Here is a 19,029-nt window from a genome sequence, read left to right on the forward strand (position 1 = left end):
GAGAGAGAGAGAGAGAGAGAGAGAGAGAGAGAGAGAGAGAGAGAAGTGTGGAGATGTCAATGCATGTGTGTAATGTTCCTGAGATGGAGAGCTAGTTCACCTTTGTACACTTTACTCAGTGTCACACTCTAAGTGCAATACACTGCAATATTTTTTTTTCTTTTTTTCACAAATACTGCTGGAAAAGTTAGTCCTAGGTGAAGATAAATCTATTTTTAATATCTTCTACCATACTGACACACATTCAGATAGATAGATTGATAGATAGGTACATACATACATACATACATACATACACATAGGCCTTTCTACTAGTTTCTCATCCATGGGAGCATTTATGAAAATTACCCATGGTCATTGTATTTTCTCACAATAACTTTCATACTTCATATGAAATTTTCAGTGGATCTAATAATAACTATCAAAATTGAGACTGCATATCGGCCAACACTCGTTTCTCTCCATTAGGTATTTTAACCTTTTCTTCCTTGCTGTCAATTGTCCCATCAATCTCAGTTATAGAAAAGCAATCAATTATCATTGATTGTTAACTCTGAGCTTTCACATCGCGCATTCTGTGTTGTTTGCATTAACACAGGCACAATAACATGCAGGAAATATTGCCTGGTGAATAATAATCTGTATAACATCAGAAAACCGCATGCAAAACAACTGGATAAGCCGTAAAGATAGATTCAAATGTGACCTGTATTTGCATGTTTAATTAGCTAGTCCAGTATGAATAACAAATCAGCCAGACCTGTGACGTGAAGTATGACGCAATGCGCACTTCGGAGAGGACTCTAAGTAGTTGAACGCACTTTCAGTTTCTCTTGAAGTAGTTTTCAAGGAACAGAAACTTTGTGGAAAACTCTTGAGAAGCTCAGAAAGAACAACAAGAAAACACGTGTGCGTGACTTTTGTGTAATAAGCTTTACCAGACGTATAACAAAATGTGAGTTGATACCAGCGTTCCCTAAATTGAAAACTTTACTGTTTTGATTTATCGCTAACTATACTGTAAGCTAGCTAACATGTCGTAAGTAGTAGCGACAGCTAACGTTATCAGGCTTTATATATCCTGTGTGAATCAGCTAAATAGCTTACTAAAGGTAGTTGAGGAATATGTGCATCTAATGTAGCTTGGAGCTATAAGGCTTTGACATATGTTTGTGTGTTTAAGCATTACCAGTAGTATTTATTTTTTGTTAACTGTTTGAACAACATTGCCGTTAGCAGTGATGTGAAGAAGATGACGCAAAGTATATAAAGATAATAACTGAACAGGTGTATTGTCGTGTTAAAATAATGTTTGTCATACTGTAGGTGTATTTTAAAGAGATGTCAGCAAGCTAGTAGGCTAAGATATAATATGTGTGCTGACCTTAGATGGCTGAAGAACCTGCAGAGGCCACTGTGCCTGGAGAGGAAGTTGAGGAGCTGGAAGACACCACAGATGCCAAACCTGACCGCAGAGGGAGATTTCTACTGTTTGGGAGGTGAGTTCCCCTCCAAAGTGTGTGGGGAAACCCACCTAGAGCAGTGGTTCCACCACAAGATGACGACTAGTTTAATTTGACTAATAATTTAACTCACTTAAAATATTCCCTATTAGAAAATCTATAAATGTGACTGTCCTTGTTATACGTTTCACTTTCATTATTATTACCTCCCCACATACAGTGTAGAGAGTTATGTAATTCAATAATAAATCAATAACAAATATCATCCCATACAAAAGCATATCTAATGTGTGTTTATTTTGAGGGTGTGCGACATGAAAACATTTACCCCTGCTGTAGAGTAAAGTTTTTTTTTGCTCCAGCTGTAAAGTGACTTTTGCTTCAGCCTTTTCCTCAGTAGTTCAACACACATACACACACACACACACACACACATCAGTGTCTCCCCTGCAACAGTGTTGCTGGGCGTATTTCTACCACAAAAAAACACAAATATTTGGCTTATGTTTAGAATAAGTACTTTTGTTATAGTGTCCAAATAAAAATACAAATCAACAGCTACCTACATTGGGACTAAAACTAGTAAACATGGATGAAATGTGTTACCAAAACCACAATTATTTTTTTTTTAACACTTATGCATGGTCCCTCTTAAGATGAGAAAAGAAGAAAACTGTCCACAATTATGTCCATTCCCTAAGATGTACGTATATAGAAGAGAGTCATTATATTTTGAGTTGGAAATATACCAGGGTTATATTGTCCTTGGACATGAAGGTGGCGCTGATTCTCCTCCAGCTCCAACCAATCAAAGCACAGACTCTACAAAAATTGTAAGATGAACCCTTTATTCGACCCAGCAACCCAATTTTGGATCGCCTAATTAGTGTGATGATGCATGGAGCGTCTTAAACTCAATTTTAGGACTGGAGTCAGTCCTCAAGTGGCTGCCCAAACTTAGACTGTCATTTGTTACTATACTGCAAAGGATAAAAGAGCAAGTCCGGCATTATGGATGTGACATTTGGACTCACCATGACTGACAAAATAGTTTGCAGAAGCATGCTTTTTATTAAGACTGATAAAAAATCCATAGCATAGATTGATCCTGTGGGCTGATTCAAAATGTCTTGGTAGAAAGGACTTGTACATTTGTATTTAAAAAAAAGTCTGATTTTTGTGAGATTGTGAAATGGTAAAAATGGGTTTGTGTTTGACATTTGGAACTTTATTTTGTAAAAATGTAAACTAAACTATGCATCACTGTGGCTGGCATGGGCACAAATGGAAGGAACGTTTCTGAGACGCTCTTTATTTGTTCCATTCTGGCTCACTAGGTGGCACTGGAGGAATATTTGTCAACTCAGACACTGGCACTCAAACACAAAGTCTGTGTGCTCTGTCTTTCATTTAGATTTTTTTTTTTCCCCAAACGCCAGAATAAGAGCAGATGGTTGTTGTATTAATCAACACAAAATATTCTTAGAAAACCACAAAAGAATAAACACAACTCAGATTTTAGATTTCAACAAACGAGAGTGTTAGTCAAATGTAGGCTGATTAGTTAAATGATCATTAAATGTATATTAAGTGTGGAAGGCCTAATCTGCAGTCCTAAGTGGGGCCTAAGTAGTATGTGTTTTGCATTGCCACTGCATTGTCATGGTTACCTAACTGCATTGGCTGGTCAGAAACACGCGCCCCTCCTAACTTTACAATGGCTGGTTCAAAGTCAATTAGAAAGTATTAGGTCATGGCCTTGATTAACTCGGCAATGGGCCCTTTTCAGACAAACAAGACTTGACATTGAAAAAATAAATATTGGTGCCTTTACTTCTTCTCTGAGTGAATAGTCTGTAAAGTTTGATTCTAACTCAGTATTACAAAGTTCCATTTTCCACTATTTTCTTGTGGAAACATTAACATTCAAGACTGAGTTCTTTGTTCTTAGTCATGCTCATCCCTAAAAGGAATTGTGTATAATGTCATAGAGGTGATAATGAAAATTGCTGTCTTGTTGCTGAAATTTTGAAAAATACATAATTGGTGGGGGGGTCAGAAAAAAATAGTAATTTAAAACAAATTTCCTGCATTTCTACACTACCTTACCTCTTGGATTAAGTCAAGAAACAGCAACCCTGTATAATGTTAACCAAAAATGTAAAATTATGTTATATTACTAGATTTCAGCATTGAGGTGCTTACATTCATGATTTTGCATAGGCATACTAACCTAAAAACCTATTATTGGGAATCGCGAGAAAGTTTCAGAGTGACAGACACAGAGCGTCCCCGTAACCATAGTAACTCACTCCCACTCCTGCCTGCGTGCGCACGGCGCGAGAGGAGAGGGAGAGACACAGAAGAGCCGCTGACTGAGATTACTCTGAGCAGCATGCATGGGAATAAATTACAATAAAATAGATTTGTGTATATTTCTCGCTATTCAGATGGTCTGAATAACTCTCTGCTGCACGGTGCTGCTCTGTCTTGTCTGTCCGTGCGCTGTCAGTGTCTCTTTTCGCGCCGCGACGTTATCAGTTATGAATTTGTTTTTCACTGCGTGAGAAAATGGACTTGTGGCATGAGAGCATGTGAAAAATGTTAATTGCGTGAATCTCACGGTCAATGCGTGAGAGTTGGCACTGTGAACTCGCTTGACATTATTATGAAACTGCCAATCAGATTTATTTACTTATTAATCGAAGGTGCGGGATCGTTCCGGCCCACTTTAACCCCTGCCTAGATCTATATTTTAACCAAGACAAGGCGCCATGCGGCATTTTTGTTGTCATTGTGACGACGCCAAAGTTGCCTAATCCCACCAGTTTTATAAAGGATGTGGAAAGCTGTCTTAAATATGCCCTATTAAAGTTTCATCATTCATCTAAAACATTGCATCACGCAGAAATTGTAAACTAGACCGAGGCTGCAGGTCCAACACGAGCACAAAGGAAGAAATAGACCAGAAAGATCTTTTACATTTCTCTTTGCCCTCTTTCTTAATTAATTTAAGAAGAAATTGATAAGCATTCTGACTCAGAGAAAACGCAGTTCAGGCTTTTTCATTATTAAGCTTGCCAAGAAACTTATTTGTAAGCCTATCCACAGCCTAATTTAAATATAGGCCTTTCTTGAGGCTGACTAGTCGACTAATTGACTAATTGACTAATTGACTTGCAAATTCCTAGTTTGAAGCATCTGTAGGTGTTAGGCGTTAGGCTAGTAGGTGATTTTCTCAGAATTTAATGAATTTTTGGTGGATCCCTCCTCATATCTCGATCTAGCTTAAAGACCGAGGCTCCTAGCCACACACAGTATGTGTGCTGGTACAGGTGGATTCTGCCTGTCAGCAGAGGAGCAACATGTTGCCCTGTCTGACCTCAGCAGGGAGCGGGGCGCAGGGGCCATGTGTGAATAGGCCTTTAGAAAGCTCTGGCGTAGTGGCGTGGCTGCTGACTCAGGGGGCTCACAGTGCGCCGCCCCTGTCCTCAGCACACACTGGCCCAGTCCAGTCTCCATCCACTACAGAGAGCATGTCAGTATCCTAGCACACAGCCAAAAAATAAGCGGCCAGGTCTGGAGAAACTAACTCTTTCAGGGGAAAAAAAAAGAACAAGACAAGAGCAACACATTTCAGATGCAGAGTGGCGTAGCACTTAATGACGAACCCAGGTAAGAGAGATTACAACCGCCTCATCCTCCTCCTCACCCCCCACCCACCTGCTCCGTTCCTGCCATGCCCAGCCCACAGTACCACAGAGGTGCGGCTCTTTGCCCACCCTCACTCAATTGTTTGGTCTGTTGGCACAATTCGGAAGGGGGGGGGGGGGGGGGGCTTTGAAAAGTTCTGGATCACATGTTTATTAGAATATGGCTGGGTTGGCTGTGTGTGTATGCGTGTGAGAGTGTTTGTGTGCGTTGCTGGGTATGGGGTCCTCATTGTTCCAGTGCTTGAGTAACCTGATGACTAGGCTCTTCTGGAACAAGCATGGATTTTGTGAGCCCCCAGTGGGCCGCTGTGGCTTAGCTATCTGGATGGATCCTTTAAAGAATGGAAATATGACAGGTGCGTGAGAATTGCCACTCGTGAAAGATTTCCTCTGTCGCTGAATATACTTTGATTTGCTTATGATTTCTCGATATCGGCGCTAACATGTTCTAGCTTCTTCTTCGACCTGACAGTGGATTACTGTGACCGAATTTGGCCATGACATTAATGCCTCATTTGAAAATGTATGTACTCCTTGGTCTCTGAGTAAGTCGTTCAGGGTGCTTTCAATGTTCATGTGAGTTCTCCGTGTGTTGATGTTGGAAGCCTTGACGTTGACTGAAGTCGCTGGTGTGTCTTGAAAAATTTCGGCATGTGAGACAGTGTCTTGTACTGTACGAGTCAAGGATTTTATTGAATTTTTAACTGCCCACTTGCGGTAAGTGAACATCAGCAAACGTTTAGGTTCTGTAACCTCTACCATCGTAGAAGTTGAGAGTTTAGCTTCATCAAAAAGCTAAAAACTGCTTTGTCTTCTTCTTTATTTTCCTTTTTTTCAAGAAGCATACGTCACTTTTTTTTATGGTTTTGATCGTACAAGAAATATTAAGTCTCAGATAGCAATAATGTATTCACATTGTTATTCTCTCCCTCAGAATTACATCTCTGTAAGCAAAAAGAAGAATATTGTAATGACTTTGTTTTGTGTTGTATGGCTTTAATTTATTTCCAGAAATATAGGAAGGCTATTATTGTACTCTTTCAAAAGATGAGCTGGACCTGTCAAAATACACTATTTTTTTTCATTATTACGGTCTTCAGATGTTCAGATGTACTTCAGATTGGATGTTGATTGAGTTGTTCTGCATTATTTTTCCTCAGAAACTCAATAAATAATTGATTTTTACTTTAGTGACGGCTTAAAAGGAAATCATACTGCAGCTTTTTAGTGGTAAATTTTAATTGCATATATATAGTCTTAATCCAGATACTACTGTGGAAATGTTTTTTTGAAAGCATTAACTTTCCTTTTTAATATTCTGTTTCTCCATCTGTCTCTTGACACCATTAGTAAGAAGAATAAGGATGGCCAGACGCGGGAGCAGGACTACTCTTCTGAAAGCCATTACAGAATTGTTTCACCAACATTCCAGTATAAGATGAGCCACCAGCGAGTGGGCAAGTGCATCATCATCAACAACAAAAACTTTGATGAAAAGACAGGTACGCATGTTAACATACGGGGGGGTTTTACACACCAGTGCTAGGTTTCAAACACATTGTACATCTATACCAATTCTGCATTATATATCGTCAGAAAGAGAGTGTATTCTAAGCAAATTGTCTTGACAGGGATGAATGTACGCAATGGCACGGATCGAGACGCAGGTGAGCTGTTCAAGTGCTTCAAGAGCCTGGGCTTCGACGTCTGCATCTACAACGACCAGACGTGTGAGAAGATGGAGCGTCTTCTCAAAGAGGGTGAGCAGTGGAGTGTCCTCTGTCATTTCCTTGTTCGGGCACCAGCCATTGTTTACACACGCCTTATTTCCTTATAATGGTCCAAGTGCATAACAGTGGTGTACTGATTTGATGCCATTACCAATCCTAATACCAATCATGGTTCCCACGGTCATGGAAAACATGGAAAGGTTATTTGAAAATTGTGTTTCCAGATCTGGAAAAGTAATCGAAAATGATACATATGCAAAAAGTTTTTGAAATGTCATGGAAATAGGTTCTGTTTTTTTAAACCAGTCAAAGTATTAAACAGCGTGGCTGTTGGCTGATCTACTGACCTTTGAAGGAATAATGATAACAACCCAGATAACAAATGTCCTGATTACGTCCTAGTTGTGGTGAGCCAAAACAAGATCTGGCCCATTAATATCAGATATTTAAAAAAAAAAAAAGGAATAATATGAACATAGATTCTGGCAAGTATTGGTCATAGGAATTACGTTATATGACAGTAGTCATGGACAAATCATGGAATTTAATCAACAAAAATGTGTAGCAAGACTGAACATTGCAAAACATTCAAACATCAACAACCACCATTGCCATAAATCCCCAGAAATGCTGGGATTGGCAAGCATAACCAACCAGCGGTAATCTAGAGAGACATCTTTATGCATTATCCTGAACCACTGTCAACATCGTAAAACATGCATGAGGAATTCTACTTTACACTGAGAAAGTTGACTAAAGTGGTGCTAATAGAAAGGATGATAATGCTAATTGATTTAAATACATTTTTAATAGGAACTTAAGAGTTTATCTTTTTTGTATTTTAACCTTTTTCTTAACTGTTTCTGTTTTCCTAACTATTATTCTCTTCTGGTTAAGGGGCCAAAAGAGCAATTATAAATAATAGCTTTCAAAGGAAATATCAGCCTCAAATCAATGGAAAACATTCCTGATGTTTTGGTGTTTGTTGGCCAGAAAAACAACAACTCCAAAACAAGGAAAAGTACTTAGATGTTGGTAAAGTGAATCTTGGGATTTGAAATAGCCTATTAATTTACTTGGCAAACAAAAGCACAGAATAAAATTTATATTGGAAACCAGATTCAGCTCTGCCAGAGTCATCAGTTTTGAAATATATAGTTTATTTGCTGTTTAAGTTGATTCCCCTTTAAATTACAGTGCTAGCTGCACACACAAGTTCACATTCAATGAACGTCAAGGGTGCTGTTTGTTTCTTAAAGCATCATCAATCAGATCAGCCAGCAAGTGGCACTGTTGTAAAAATAATCACACAGGTTACAGTGAAATTTCTATGGCTCTGCTATCTGGCCAAAGATGAATACTGCTGGTATCACTGATCAGAGATCTTAGATCAGAAACACAGGAGCACTGGTCAAGTTACATGACCAGATAAAGTCATGGGCTGTAAAAAAAAAAACCACTTGAGAACATGAAGATGATCAAGAACCTCACGAACATAAAACCATAGGAACTTCATGGCAAGCTCCGATAAACCTTCCTGTTTTAAATTTGGACGAATATGAGATTTTGATGGGTGGTATGGAAATTTTGTAGCCATCCATTTACAACAAAACTGTTGCGTGCCATTTTAAAATTTTCTGCATTGATTTCAATCTGTAAACTGTTGGTTTATGTTTTTGTTTTAATTTGAATTAAGACATTTCTGACTCTTACATTGATTGACTGAGCTACTGATACAAGGACTGACAGTATTTTACAGCTCAAACTGGGTTTTAAATGTATTTAGAGACTAAAGACTGAGCTGAGCTAAGCGTGTTTGTTTGTGTGTGCATGGGTCAGCCTCGGAGGAAGACCATAGTGACAGCTCGTGTTTCGCCTGTATCCTGCTAAGCCACGGTGAGGAGGGCATGATCTACGGCACAGACGGAGCCATGCCCATCAAGACCATGACCTCGCTGTTCAGGGGTGACATGTGCAAAAGCTTAGTGGGCAAGCCCAAACTCTTCTTCATCCAGGTACACAGACCTTGTTTTCTGAAGACTGGCTTTTAGACATGAGTGCCATATGAACACATGATCATTTTGTGATTATGTAGCAATCATATTGCAGTTGTGGTATGACTTATAATTGTAGAAGTCTAGATTTATGTCTTAAGGGGAAAACCAGGGGTCTAAATCAAAGGTCTAGCTCCCCAACAGAAAAATAGAACTTAAACTTATTTATTTTTACTTATTTATTTTTGTTGAGAGCACAATTGCAAGGTTTGAAACGCTTTCAATAGCTCCACAACGATAGATAATACTACTACTATTACTGCTACTAATAATAATAATAAATGCCCATTTTGTACACAAATTCAAAATATTGTCCGTCCCTGCTTTTAAAGACAGTTAATTTTTAATTGCCTCACCAGGTCATCGTTGAGAAAGCTACTCAGGATCTCAATGAAATGTCATTTCATTTACTTCACCAGGCTTGTCGGGGTTCAGAGTTTGATGATGGTATACAGACAGATTCAGGTCCTCCAAACGATACCCTGGAGACGGATGCTAATCCAAGACATAAGATTCCTGTAGAGGCAGATTTCCTCTTTGCCTATTCAACTGTGCCAGGTAAACCTCAGCTTTGAATTCATTTTAAAATCTGTGTTTGGGTTGCCAAGTAAATTGCTGCTTGAATGTGAAAATGTTTTCGGTATTTGTAATATCACTGAATGCAGTGTACACAGTCAAAAGTTTGGACACACGCATTTTTCTTTATTTTTACTATTTTTCACATTTTAGAATAATAGTAAAGACATCAAAACTATTAAATAACACAAATGGAATTATGCAGTTATTTATTATGCAGTAAAAAAGTGATAAACAAATCAAAACTATCTTATATTTTAGATTCTTTAAAGTAGCCACCCTTTGCCTTGATGGAAAGGCAAAGGCTTTGGAAAGAAATTCACACATAGGCATCAACTTCACTTCTAAGAAACAAATTACAAGCATTTAAGCCTTTAGATCCAAATGGCTTTAAGATAATGAAAAACATTCAATCAGGTCTGTCCAGACTTTTGACTGGTAGTGTATATGCGCTTATTTGTGTATCCACTGTGTGTGTGCTTGTTTCAGAGCCTAGTTTAGGGACTGACGCGTGCTGCTCTTCCAGGGTATTACTCTTGGAGGAACCCTGGGCGCGGCTCCTGGTTTGTCCAGGCACTCTGCAACGTCCTGAACGAGTTTGGCAAGCAGCTGGAGATCATGCAGATCCTGACACGGGTCAACTACATGGTGGCCACCAGCTTTGAGTCCTGGTCCGAAGACCCGCGCTTCAGTGAGAAGAAGCAGATTCCCTGCGTGGTCTCTATGCTGACCAAAGAACTGTATTTCAACTGACCACCAATCTGACTATGACTCCACAGACCGACTGACCGCCAGACTGACTGATTGACTGACTAGACTGACTGTTTCAGGTACCGACTAAGCGGTCAAAACATTCAGGGATGATCCAGGCCCAGCAGGACACTGCACATTTTGGGCATGTATGCCATTTTGCACGTGTAGCTGGGCCCAAAACAAGCTCTCCATGAGAAAAATATATATATTTACAGTGGCACTCCGCGTTCATGTGTTGATGGTGATACTTGCCTCTTCTTCAGGCTATTCTTCAGAATAATGACGTCACATTTGATCTGATCTTTGTCGACAGGCATTGTGAAATATCCATGTTCTTCTACCAGCCCGGGAAATTTGCTGCCATTTTTTGTGGGTTTGGGGAATCATATCTGAATATGTGTCTCTCCATTTTCCAGCATTTGCAATGGATTTTGACAGGAATCGTACACAGTGGATAGGATTCTAAAAGGAAAGTCTTGGCACTTAGTGCGTTTATGGCATGGAATTGACTTCTGATTTAACAAAATAATCTACATTTTGTGTTCTGAGAGCAATCTCTCCAGAAACAAATCCAACAACAGTCCAAAAACAATAGATTTGTATTTGGCCTTAGATATTATGTGCACAATATTCTGTCACTGGTACACAGTAAAATCAATTGGAAACCAGGTGGCAGTTTAATGTTGTAAGAGCCTTTATGAATGAATCCTGTCCTATTTTGATATGTCTTAATTTGATTTTGCAAAACAGCCTGTAGTAATGGCTCTTTTGAGATGCACTAGTTAATGTAAAGCACTTTCCACTGGGAAACTGAATAGAGAATGACGACAAACACTTTTGGATGCAATGTAAGGAATAAAAAGCAGCTGGAAAATGGATCAGATCATTTTCAGCTGTCGGGTGTTTTAACGTTTTTCAACTGTCAGTGATAAAAAAACAAACAAACAAACAAGACTCCTAAGAGCAAAAACATGTCATGTTGCTCCTGCCATAGACTCAATGTCTCAGCTCTCCTAGCAGGTTAAGTTCTAGTTGGTAGCAGCATGCTGGCATCCTCAGGTTCCTTAATGTGTCCCATCAGTGGGTACATGTAATGTTACAGAACTTCATTAATGGCTAGGAAGATGTGATCATCTGCTGTTTAACGAAGAGTTATATGAGACTTTGGGTCAAAGGCATAGTAAGTAGTCCACCCCCATTAAAGCAAGAATCATTTGAGATTTTGCCAGTTTTCTCGAGGTGCAGACATTAAATTCATGATGTTGAAGACCTCGAGGCTGGCAATGAAAACTTGCTTGTTGTTCAAGCTTGAACAAGTGAAGTTAGTGTATTTGCATATGATCAAAATGATGCACTTTTCTTCTTATTGGTCAGGGTCCAATAAATCAGTCTATGAATTTCCCATTATTAACCTTTGACATTTAGACATTCCTTTTCACTCTCTTTAACAATATTTCTACACTACTTACCAAAGGGTTTTGCCCCAGATAGAGAAGTTACAATGTCTAAAATGTGTCATAACTTTGGGAAATATCATATGATGGATTAACTGGATTGTGGCCCAAAGCACAAATGCCCACATCGTTTCACTGTATATCAGTGTGGTAAATTGTCAGTCAAACATTACTACAGTAAAAGGTACCTAGCAATGTCTTTCTATTTCTTAACGCCATACAAAAAAACTGAGCTTTGCATTGATTCCTATAAAAATATTTTAAAAAATCAATCAAAAAAAACTTTTATCTTCTAATTTGCTTTAATTTATTCCTTTTAAGCATATTGTGCACATTGCTGAACAATGTTTAAAAAAATACTGAAAATATTATAATGAATAATAATAAATGAAAAGCATATTTAGTGAATGAATTCATTATTGTCATTGTGTTATATGATAAAATCCAAAAAAGGTTATTTTTAAAATGATAGACATTTGCTGAGGGTCATTATAACGTACACAAAGATTGTATCTGCAAATACACTTCGTTTTTGTCCCAAAGTCAGATGTTTTCTGTCTGTCAATCACAGAGGCAGCTATTACTGGTGGTGACAAGTCTGACCATTCACAATCCACATGTCCAGAATGCATGCTCTCATTGTTGCTGCAAAGTTTTTGCATTATTCACATGATTGCATGTGTCAGTAACTTTGGGGAAAAGTTCAGCAATAGCTTGAATTTCTTTTGATATTTTCCTTTTTTCAGTCTTTGTTTCAGTTTTTGTCATTTTTTATTTCTAACACTATTACACAATATTTCTAGGTGCCAGAACCGTGATCAGTACTCTGGCGTAAGGTAGACACTTTACCCATTATACACACAATGTGCCTGTCCCATACAGACACAACTCTTGAATCCTCTCGACACATGGATCTCTGATCAGTGATGTGGTGCCCAACCTGTGCTGAAAGGAGTGTTTGCTCCACTTTTTTTGGAATGGAATTGAAGGGGGAAAAAATATTTTAAGGGGTAAATTTTTAAATGCTTTCCAGTGTTAAATGCTATTGTCCTCAGGAATATATTTGAAAAGATTTGGACAAATGAATGGATGAATTAAATAGAAAGTATAATCTGGCCCCATTTTTAATTTGGGGCAATACATTGCTTAAATTACTTCAAATCAGAGGAATGCTTATGTAAACATTATTTTATTGTATTAAACATCAAGAATATATTGTGTAATGAGTTGTGTGGTTCTTTTTTGTCACCTCATCTTGCACATGTCTATGAACCCATAGAGAGCACATTGACATACTGATGTTTTTTGCACAATGTAAGTGAGAGATGCATGAAATATAGAAAGACAATCAATTACAGAGAATATCACGTAAAGAGCAACTAAATCCCAAACCCAAATCTGTGTAAAGCCTGACATCTTATGGTAAAAAGCATGCTGCTGAAATTGCCATTTGGCTGATCTTTGGTGACAGGTGATGTCACCTTCTATTAGGGCTGCACGATTATGGCTAAAATGATAATCACGATTATTTTGCTCGATATTGTGATCACGATTATTTATCATGATTATTCATCCATTTTGTTTTATTGCACTTGAGCATTTTAAGTTAACCGAAATGCCTTCACATTCATAATGTATTTTATAAACCTATAAATAAAAAAACATTCAAATGTACAAATCTTTGAACCTGTGATTCCGGTGCACCGGGTCCGTTGTTTTTTTTTCCGGGACCATCACCTCTGTAGCCTTAGTTTTTGGGCATTTGTATTCTAAGACACTTATTTTGTAAGAAGTCTATTTGGGTGTTTGTGGGCTTTTATTTCGAAGTTTCCCATAAGGACCCGCGGGAGAATTAGTGTAAATAAGGAAGTAGTACGTTTGCCTGTGTACTGCGTCTCTGGTCGGAGATTAAAAAGGAAATATTTTACCCCGTAACCCGTGCTTCATTGTATACTACACTTGGATCCAAGCTAATGGAAGAGTTTATACGCACTTTGAAAGGTCAGCGGCAAACTGGGTCAAAATTCAAGTAATTTGAGTTTTGATTACGTTGACTAACTGTTGCAGCCCTACACCAGAGCAAGCTAAACCCAGCGTGAATAATCGCCCGCGGCCAGAATCAATTAATTGTGGAAGGCAATATCGACATCGCGATTAATATACGATTAATTGTGCAGCCCTACCTTCTATAGAGTACGACAGGTGGTGACATCACGTGGCACCAAAGATCAGCCAATAGTAGATGGTAATTTCAGTAGCATGTTCTCTATTAGAGGTCATTCTTTACACAGATTTGGGGTTGGGGTTTAGTTACTTTTAAATATTGTAGACCTAAAAATTTAAAACCAGCCTGATTTTTAGACCGGCCTGAACCCCATATTCAAAGCTGATGTGCCGTAGTGCCAGACAGGCAGCTGATGCGCATGCCCCACAGCACAGCACATTCCTTGGCCATCTGTGTCCTGTCCCTCCCTCCCTGCTACCTCTAAGGCATTTCTGCCTCAGAGGGTCGGAGCTGATCGGGACGCATCGCAGACCTGCAGAGGCTTCCAGTTAGTCCCTTGGTTATCGTGACCGGGACACACTGCCTGATGGAGGGAGTCGGTGAAGGTGCCGACACAGAAGCAGTGGAGTGGGGTCATGGTGTCGGCCCCCAGGAAGCACACCGAGCCCCCGGGGAAGCTGCAGTACACCCCGATGCGGGTGAACTGCTTTCCCGCCACCAGGGGCAGCTCATGTGGCGCCCCGCCGTGCCAGGCTGTGTAGTCTCCGTTGAAGTATTCCACGCACCACGACTCCCTGCCCCGGCCCAGCCAACAGTCCTCCTCCCGGCCCTTCCGCGGGATACTAGGGTAGGTGAGACCCAGCTCCCAGTAGGTCTTCCCGCTCACCTCCACCTCCCAGTAATGCCGGCCCTCGCTGAAGCCTTGCTGGCTGATTGCGTTTAGGGTGGTGTCAAAGCGGGAGGGCGTCTCGGGGACCTCCTGCCAGGTGTCTGTGTAGGTGGCCAGGTCGCCCTTGGGTGAGATGATCAGTTTGGGGTGGGCAGTGTCAGGGTCAAGGACAACATCTGCAGCATCTGAGTAGAAAACACCAGATCAATCTCATGTCTCACGTTCTCCTAGAAAAGCTGAAAGTGTGAAAAGCATGGTTGAAATCCAATAGGAAAGACAATACATGTGGGCAGCTGAGGTGTGAAGTTGTCTCCCCACAGAAACTCCCAGAAGGTGAAATGACAGAGAAGGGTGTCAAGGGTGAAAACAAAACACCACAAGTATTGCATGTTGAGCTATATGTACTCCTTTAGGGCTAATTGTAACCTTTGCCTTACTGAGGAATGAGACTCTACTTGACATGTCAATCTCCCTGTTGACTCTGGGTGAACTCACAGCTCTGAAACAGTTTCTTGGTGACAGGGACCTGGGATCTGATGAACAGCAGCAGATTGATGGTTAGACTGAGAAGCTGTTCGTTCTTGAACTCGTCCATCTGAATCAGGTCAGGGTCAGTCAACTTCAGTGTCTCAGAAATTCTAATTACAAAAAGGCAAAACAAAGGGTTTGGAGTTGATACCTCGTACAGGACTCCTACAGACATGGAAAAGCAATGGAATTTGAAAAATGAGAGCGTCCAAAAAGTTTTGGAAACTTGTGGAAATTTGTTCAAAATCTTTTTTTCAGATAGCCAACCATTTATTGTCGAATTTAACTCACATTTAAAAGAAGAAACACATTTACATCAGCTATTAAACAAAAAAATAAACATTTAAACATAGATGCTTACAAATGCTGGTCATGGAAATTGTGCTATAGATTATGGTACAGTCATGGAATTTAATAAGAAAAAATGTGCAAGATCCCTGCCTTCATTTAGTATTGATTTTGTATTGATTTTGATACAATTATGATGATTATGATATGAGCATATGACATGATGTACTGGTATAAACATGTAACAACTGCTAAGAGATCACAGTATGTCTAAAATGTGTCTGCTAACAATCTAAAACAATCTCCGTCAAGGAAGTGTTTACAGAATGACTATTTTCAGTAAGTGACGACGTGATTAAAAGCGATAAATAAGAAACAGGTCTTGATGGTAACAATTGTTTAGCTCTTGCGTCATTGGCTTTTTTTTTTTTCACTGCCATTTCCTGAATGTGCGAGGCAAAATGATAACCTATCAAATGTGAATGTCAGGTATTCGCTATCACATCACAGATCATCCAGTTCTGTCAATCACTAAACACATTTCTTACTTGCTGTCTATTGTTGGATTTTGTAGCTGGTTAAAAGATAATTGGAGGTGCACAGTGCCTTATTTTCTCAGGTTTTAACAGAGTAGCCTTATTTTTGACACTTCTTGCATGGTGAGTCTTGTCAGCAGCAGCCAATTAAACTGCTTCAAGTGGTGAGTTTTTTTGTGTGCAAAAGTTCATGACATGTAACATGCAGTGGAGATAAAAATAATTTGGGACAGAGGAAAGAGAACCATTGCCTGCTTATGTGAACATACCTTTTTTCTGTTTCAGCACTCTGTATAAGGCAGAGAAAGAACACAGTTATTGATCTATATGCCATAGACAGAAGCTCCATGAATGATTTCAAAGCCTTTGAAATGTTACCATATGAAATCAAAACTGAAGGATTTGTCCCTGAGGTTACCTGAATGTCAATTTGTTGTGTGTCCGTCTTCACCTGGGCACTGATGTTGGCCAGCTCCTGGTCCAGTTCCTGGGTCAGGTGGTAGCAGTCTTCCATCCTCTCCTCCACCAACTTCTCTGCGGCCTCGTGCTCCATGTCCAGCTGGGTCAGCGTGATCCGCAGGTCCTCATCCAGAATCCGCCTCATGTCCTCGTACTTCTTCCTGATCTTCTCCTTCAGTGCGTTGGTCTTTTTCTGAAGTAGGGGAGTCAAGGGAGTAGAGAGTATAAGGATTGCATTTCTATATAGGACTGTATTTTCTGAGGCTGGAAAGTCATTTTCTGATCTATATCCCAATTTATTTCTCAGTTGAATCCTAGCATTTCTGGTTAACTATTATCTTTCCAGGCCAACTAATGGATAAAGTGAATGAAGATTTTGCAATGTACATGGCAGGCTAATGGGAAAAAAATGGAGATGGGAAAGGTCAGATTGACCCAGCTCAGATTGTAATTATTAACCACTGACAGCCAGCAATTCCTTTTCACTTGCCAAAGGTGGTACCACTTTATTCACAAGAGAACACATGAAAGTCAAACAATATCATTGACTTACTGTCATCTCCACCTGCTTGGCTGCCAGTTTCTTCATCCTGTAGGCGATGACATCTCTTTGTCTCTGCAGGTGCTGTTGATGTTTCAGAAGCATTTCCTTTGAGAAACACACAAGCAGAAAGCAGATGAAGAAAACCAAATAGGAAACAGATCAAGGCACTGCAGATAAAAGAAGCAGAAAAGAAAGACTACAAGTGTTGGGTCAATAGGGACAGCTCGCCAGTGAAGCCACAACCACCAGAGCTTTTATAGCGCTGCCTCAGATGCCAAGGCTTTGTTGTAGGGGAGGGCTGAGACCAGTGGAGGGACGGGGTGGTCTTGTGATATTGTGCGCTGCCCCTCACCCTCCACCTCCACTTGGAAGCATGCGCCTTGTTCCATTAATGGAGCAGAGAATGTAAATCTAAACTTTGGAGACAAGGGGAAGGAAAGTGCTAGAGGAGTCGGGCCGCAGTTATTCCATGTCCTACTAAACAAGAAGCCAAGGAGAGCTCTATTTATACTGACTTGACTCTGACCCTGATGTATACGTGGGTGTGTGTGTATGTGCATGTGCCCTATATGCACATTTATGGAAGCTTGTGAGACACTGATGACACACAGATGTGTTTTGTGCTCATGGAAAGTTCATACGCAATTCTTTTCCACACAGGCAGAGTGCTTGAAACATCTCCTGAAAAAGATGTCAGACTCAGAAAGTTAAATTGGTCCCAGCCGGCCATGACCCCGTCAGGCCTTTTACACACATAGCGCAAATGGCCCATGCATATGTATAAGTGGGTAAATGTCAAATGCACCTATAGCAGCCGCTCCGTTAACTCCCACTGATGCCCACATCACAGCATACAGACAGAATGGCACTCAGACCTGGCACTCCAGGGACAACCAGTCTGATTGACCCCATCTCTTCCTCCCTATGACAGTGGCAATTGACAACCATTATCTTGGCCCATGTCTCATTAGAAGACATGTAAGAAATGGCAGATACAGCAGTGCCACATGCCCCCATTTTAACGCCACCTCAACTGTGATCGTTCTGACACACATGCCCATTTGCAAGACAGTTTGGGAATCAAGGAACATGCCAAACTAACCAGTTTAGAGAGAGATTTGCTATCAACTGAGACACTCTGCTGATAAATCGCGCTTTAATCACTCTAAACTCCAATTATCTGCTTCTAACCTCCAGAAACTTTTCTTTATCCTCTCCTCTCTTCTCAACCCCCCTCCACCTATTACTACTCCCTCCTCTCTTTCTACCAAAGACTTTGCAACCTACTTTGAGAAGGAGGTTAATGACATCCAATGCTCCTTCTTCCAGCTTCCCTGCAGCGCTTCCCCCTCGGTCACTTTACTGCCTATTCCTCTAATCTCATCCTCTCCCCATCTCACCAGATGAAGTTCTAAAATTTGTCTTCACCGGCAGGCCTAGAGGGGAAGGACAAAATATACCTAACAATATATGAATATCAAGTGCCCAGTAAGGAGCAGAGCCACCCTTTGCCTCTAGAACAGCTTCATTCCTCCGGGGAATGTTGCCATACGAGTCCTGAACTGTGCGCAGTGGGATTTTGGACCACTCCTCAAGAAGGAAAGCCTCCAGTTCTTTGAGTGATGAAGGAGGTGGAAATCTACTTTGCATTCTGCGCTCCATAAGTTCCCATAAAGTGACGTTTGGATCTGGTGATTGGGAGGCATTTGACTTTCCTGGTGTTCATGTAACCTCTCTTGTATGCTCCATACACACTTCTATATACTTTCAACCCACAATGTCTGTTGCCAACTGTTAAACACGGTGGTGGGGGATAATTGCTCTGCATGGTCGAATAATGGCCAAGGAATATGTGGCCATTTATGTGTGTAAGGTAAATGCATATTCCTTGACCATTATTTGACCATGCAGAGCAATCATCCACCACTGTGCAACAGACATTTTGGGTTGAAGGCATCCTTTGTGCAGATGTAGGACAAAGGCTTTAAGACGACTCATTTTTGAAGTTCACAACATATATCTTTTGTTGCAACTGTG

General features: G+C 40.2%; 2 protein-coding genes across 3 annotated transcripts; one reads left to right on the forward strand and one right to left on the reverse strand.

The window, feature by feature from the left end:
* Nucleotides 1-846: 846 nt before the first annotated feature.
* On the forward strand, nucleotides 847-12,944 carry casp7 (caspase 7, apoptosis-related cysteine peptidase). 2 transcript variants are annotated; one of them, XM_071920314.2, is made up of 7 exons: nucleotides 847-955; nucleotides 1,390-1,499; nucleotides 6,527-6,678; nucleotides 6,808-6,936; nucleotides 8,746-8,921; nucleotides 9,380-9,518; nucleotides 10,026-12,944. In XM_071920314.2, exons 2-7 carry the CDS (start codon nucleotides 1,390-1,392, stop codon nucleotides 10,199-10,201), a joined length of 882 nt encoding a protein of 293 aa, XP_071776415.1. In that variant the 5' UTR covers nucleotides 847-955; the 3' UTR covers nucleotides 10,202-12,944. The 2 variants fall into 2 exon arrangements, with proteins under 2 accessions (XP_071776415.1, XP_071776414.1); XM_071920313.2 differs by having other exon boundaries at nucleotides 10,063-12,944.
* A 1,300-nt stretch (nucleotides 12,945-14,244) lies between these two features.
* On the reverse strand, nucleotides 14,245-17,094 carry LOC139927975 (zinc-binding protein A33). Its single transcript, XM_071920300.2, has 5 exons — nucleotides 17,002-17,094; nucleotides 16,408-16,641; nucleotides 16,259-16,278; nucleotides 15,133-15,275; nucleotides 14,245-14,822 (listed from the first exon to the last, which is right to left on the reverse strand). Exons 1-5 carry the CDS (start codon nucleotides 17,092-17,094, stop codon nucleotides 14,245-14,247), a joined length of 1,068 nt encoding a protein of 355 aa, XP_071776401.2.
* Between the last annotated feature and the right edge of the window lie 1,935 nt (nucleotides 17,095-19,029).

The sequence above is a fragment of the Centroberyx gerrardi genome, chromosome 20 (genome assembly GCF_048128805.1).
Source record: "Centroberyx gerrardi isolate f3 chromosome 20, fCenGer3.hap1.cur.20231027, whole genome shotgun sequence".
Classification (NCBI taxonomy): domain Eukaryota; kingdom Metazoa; phylum Chordata; class Actinopteri; order Beryciformes; family Berycidae; genus Centroberyx; species Centroberyx gerrardi.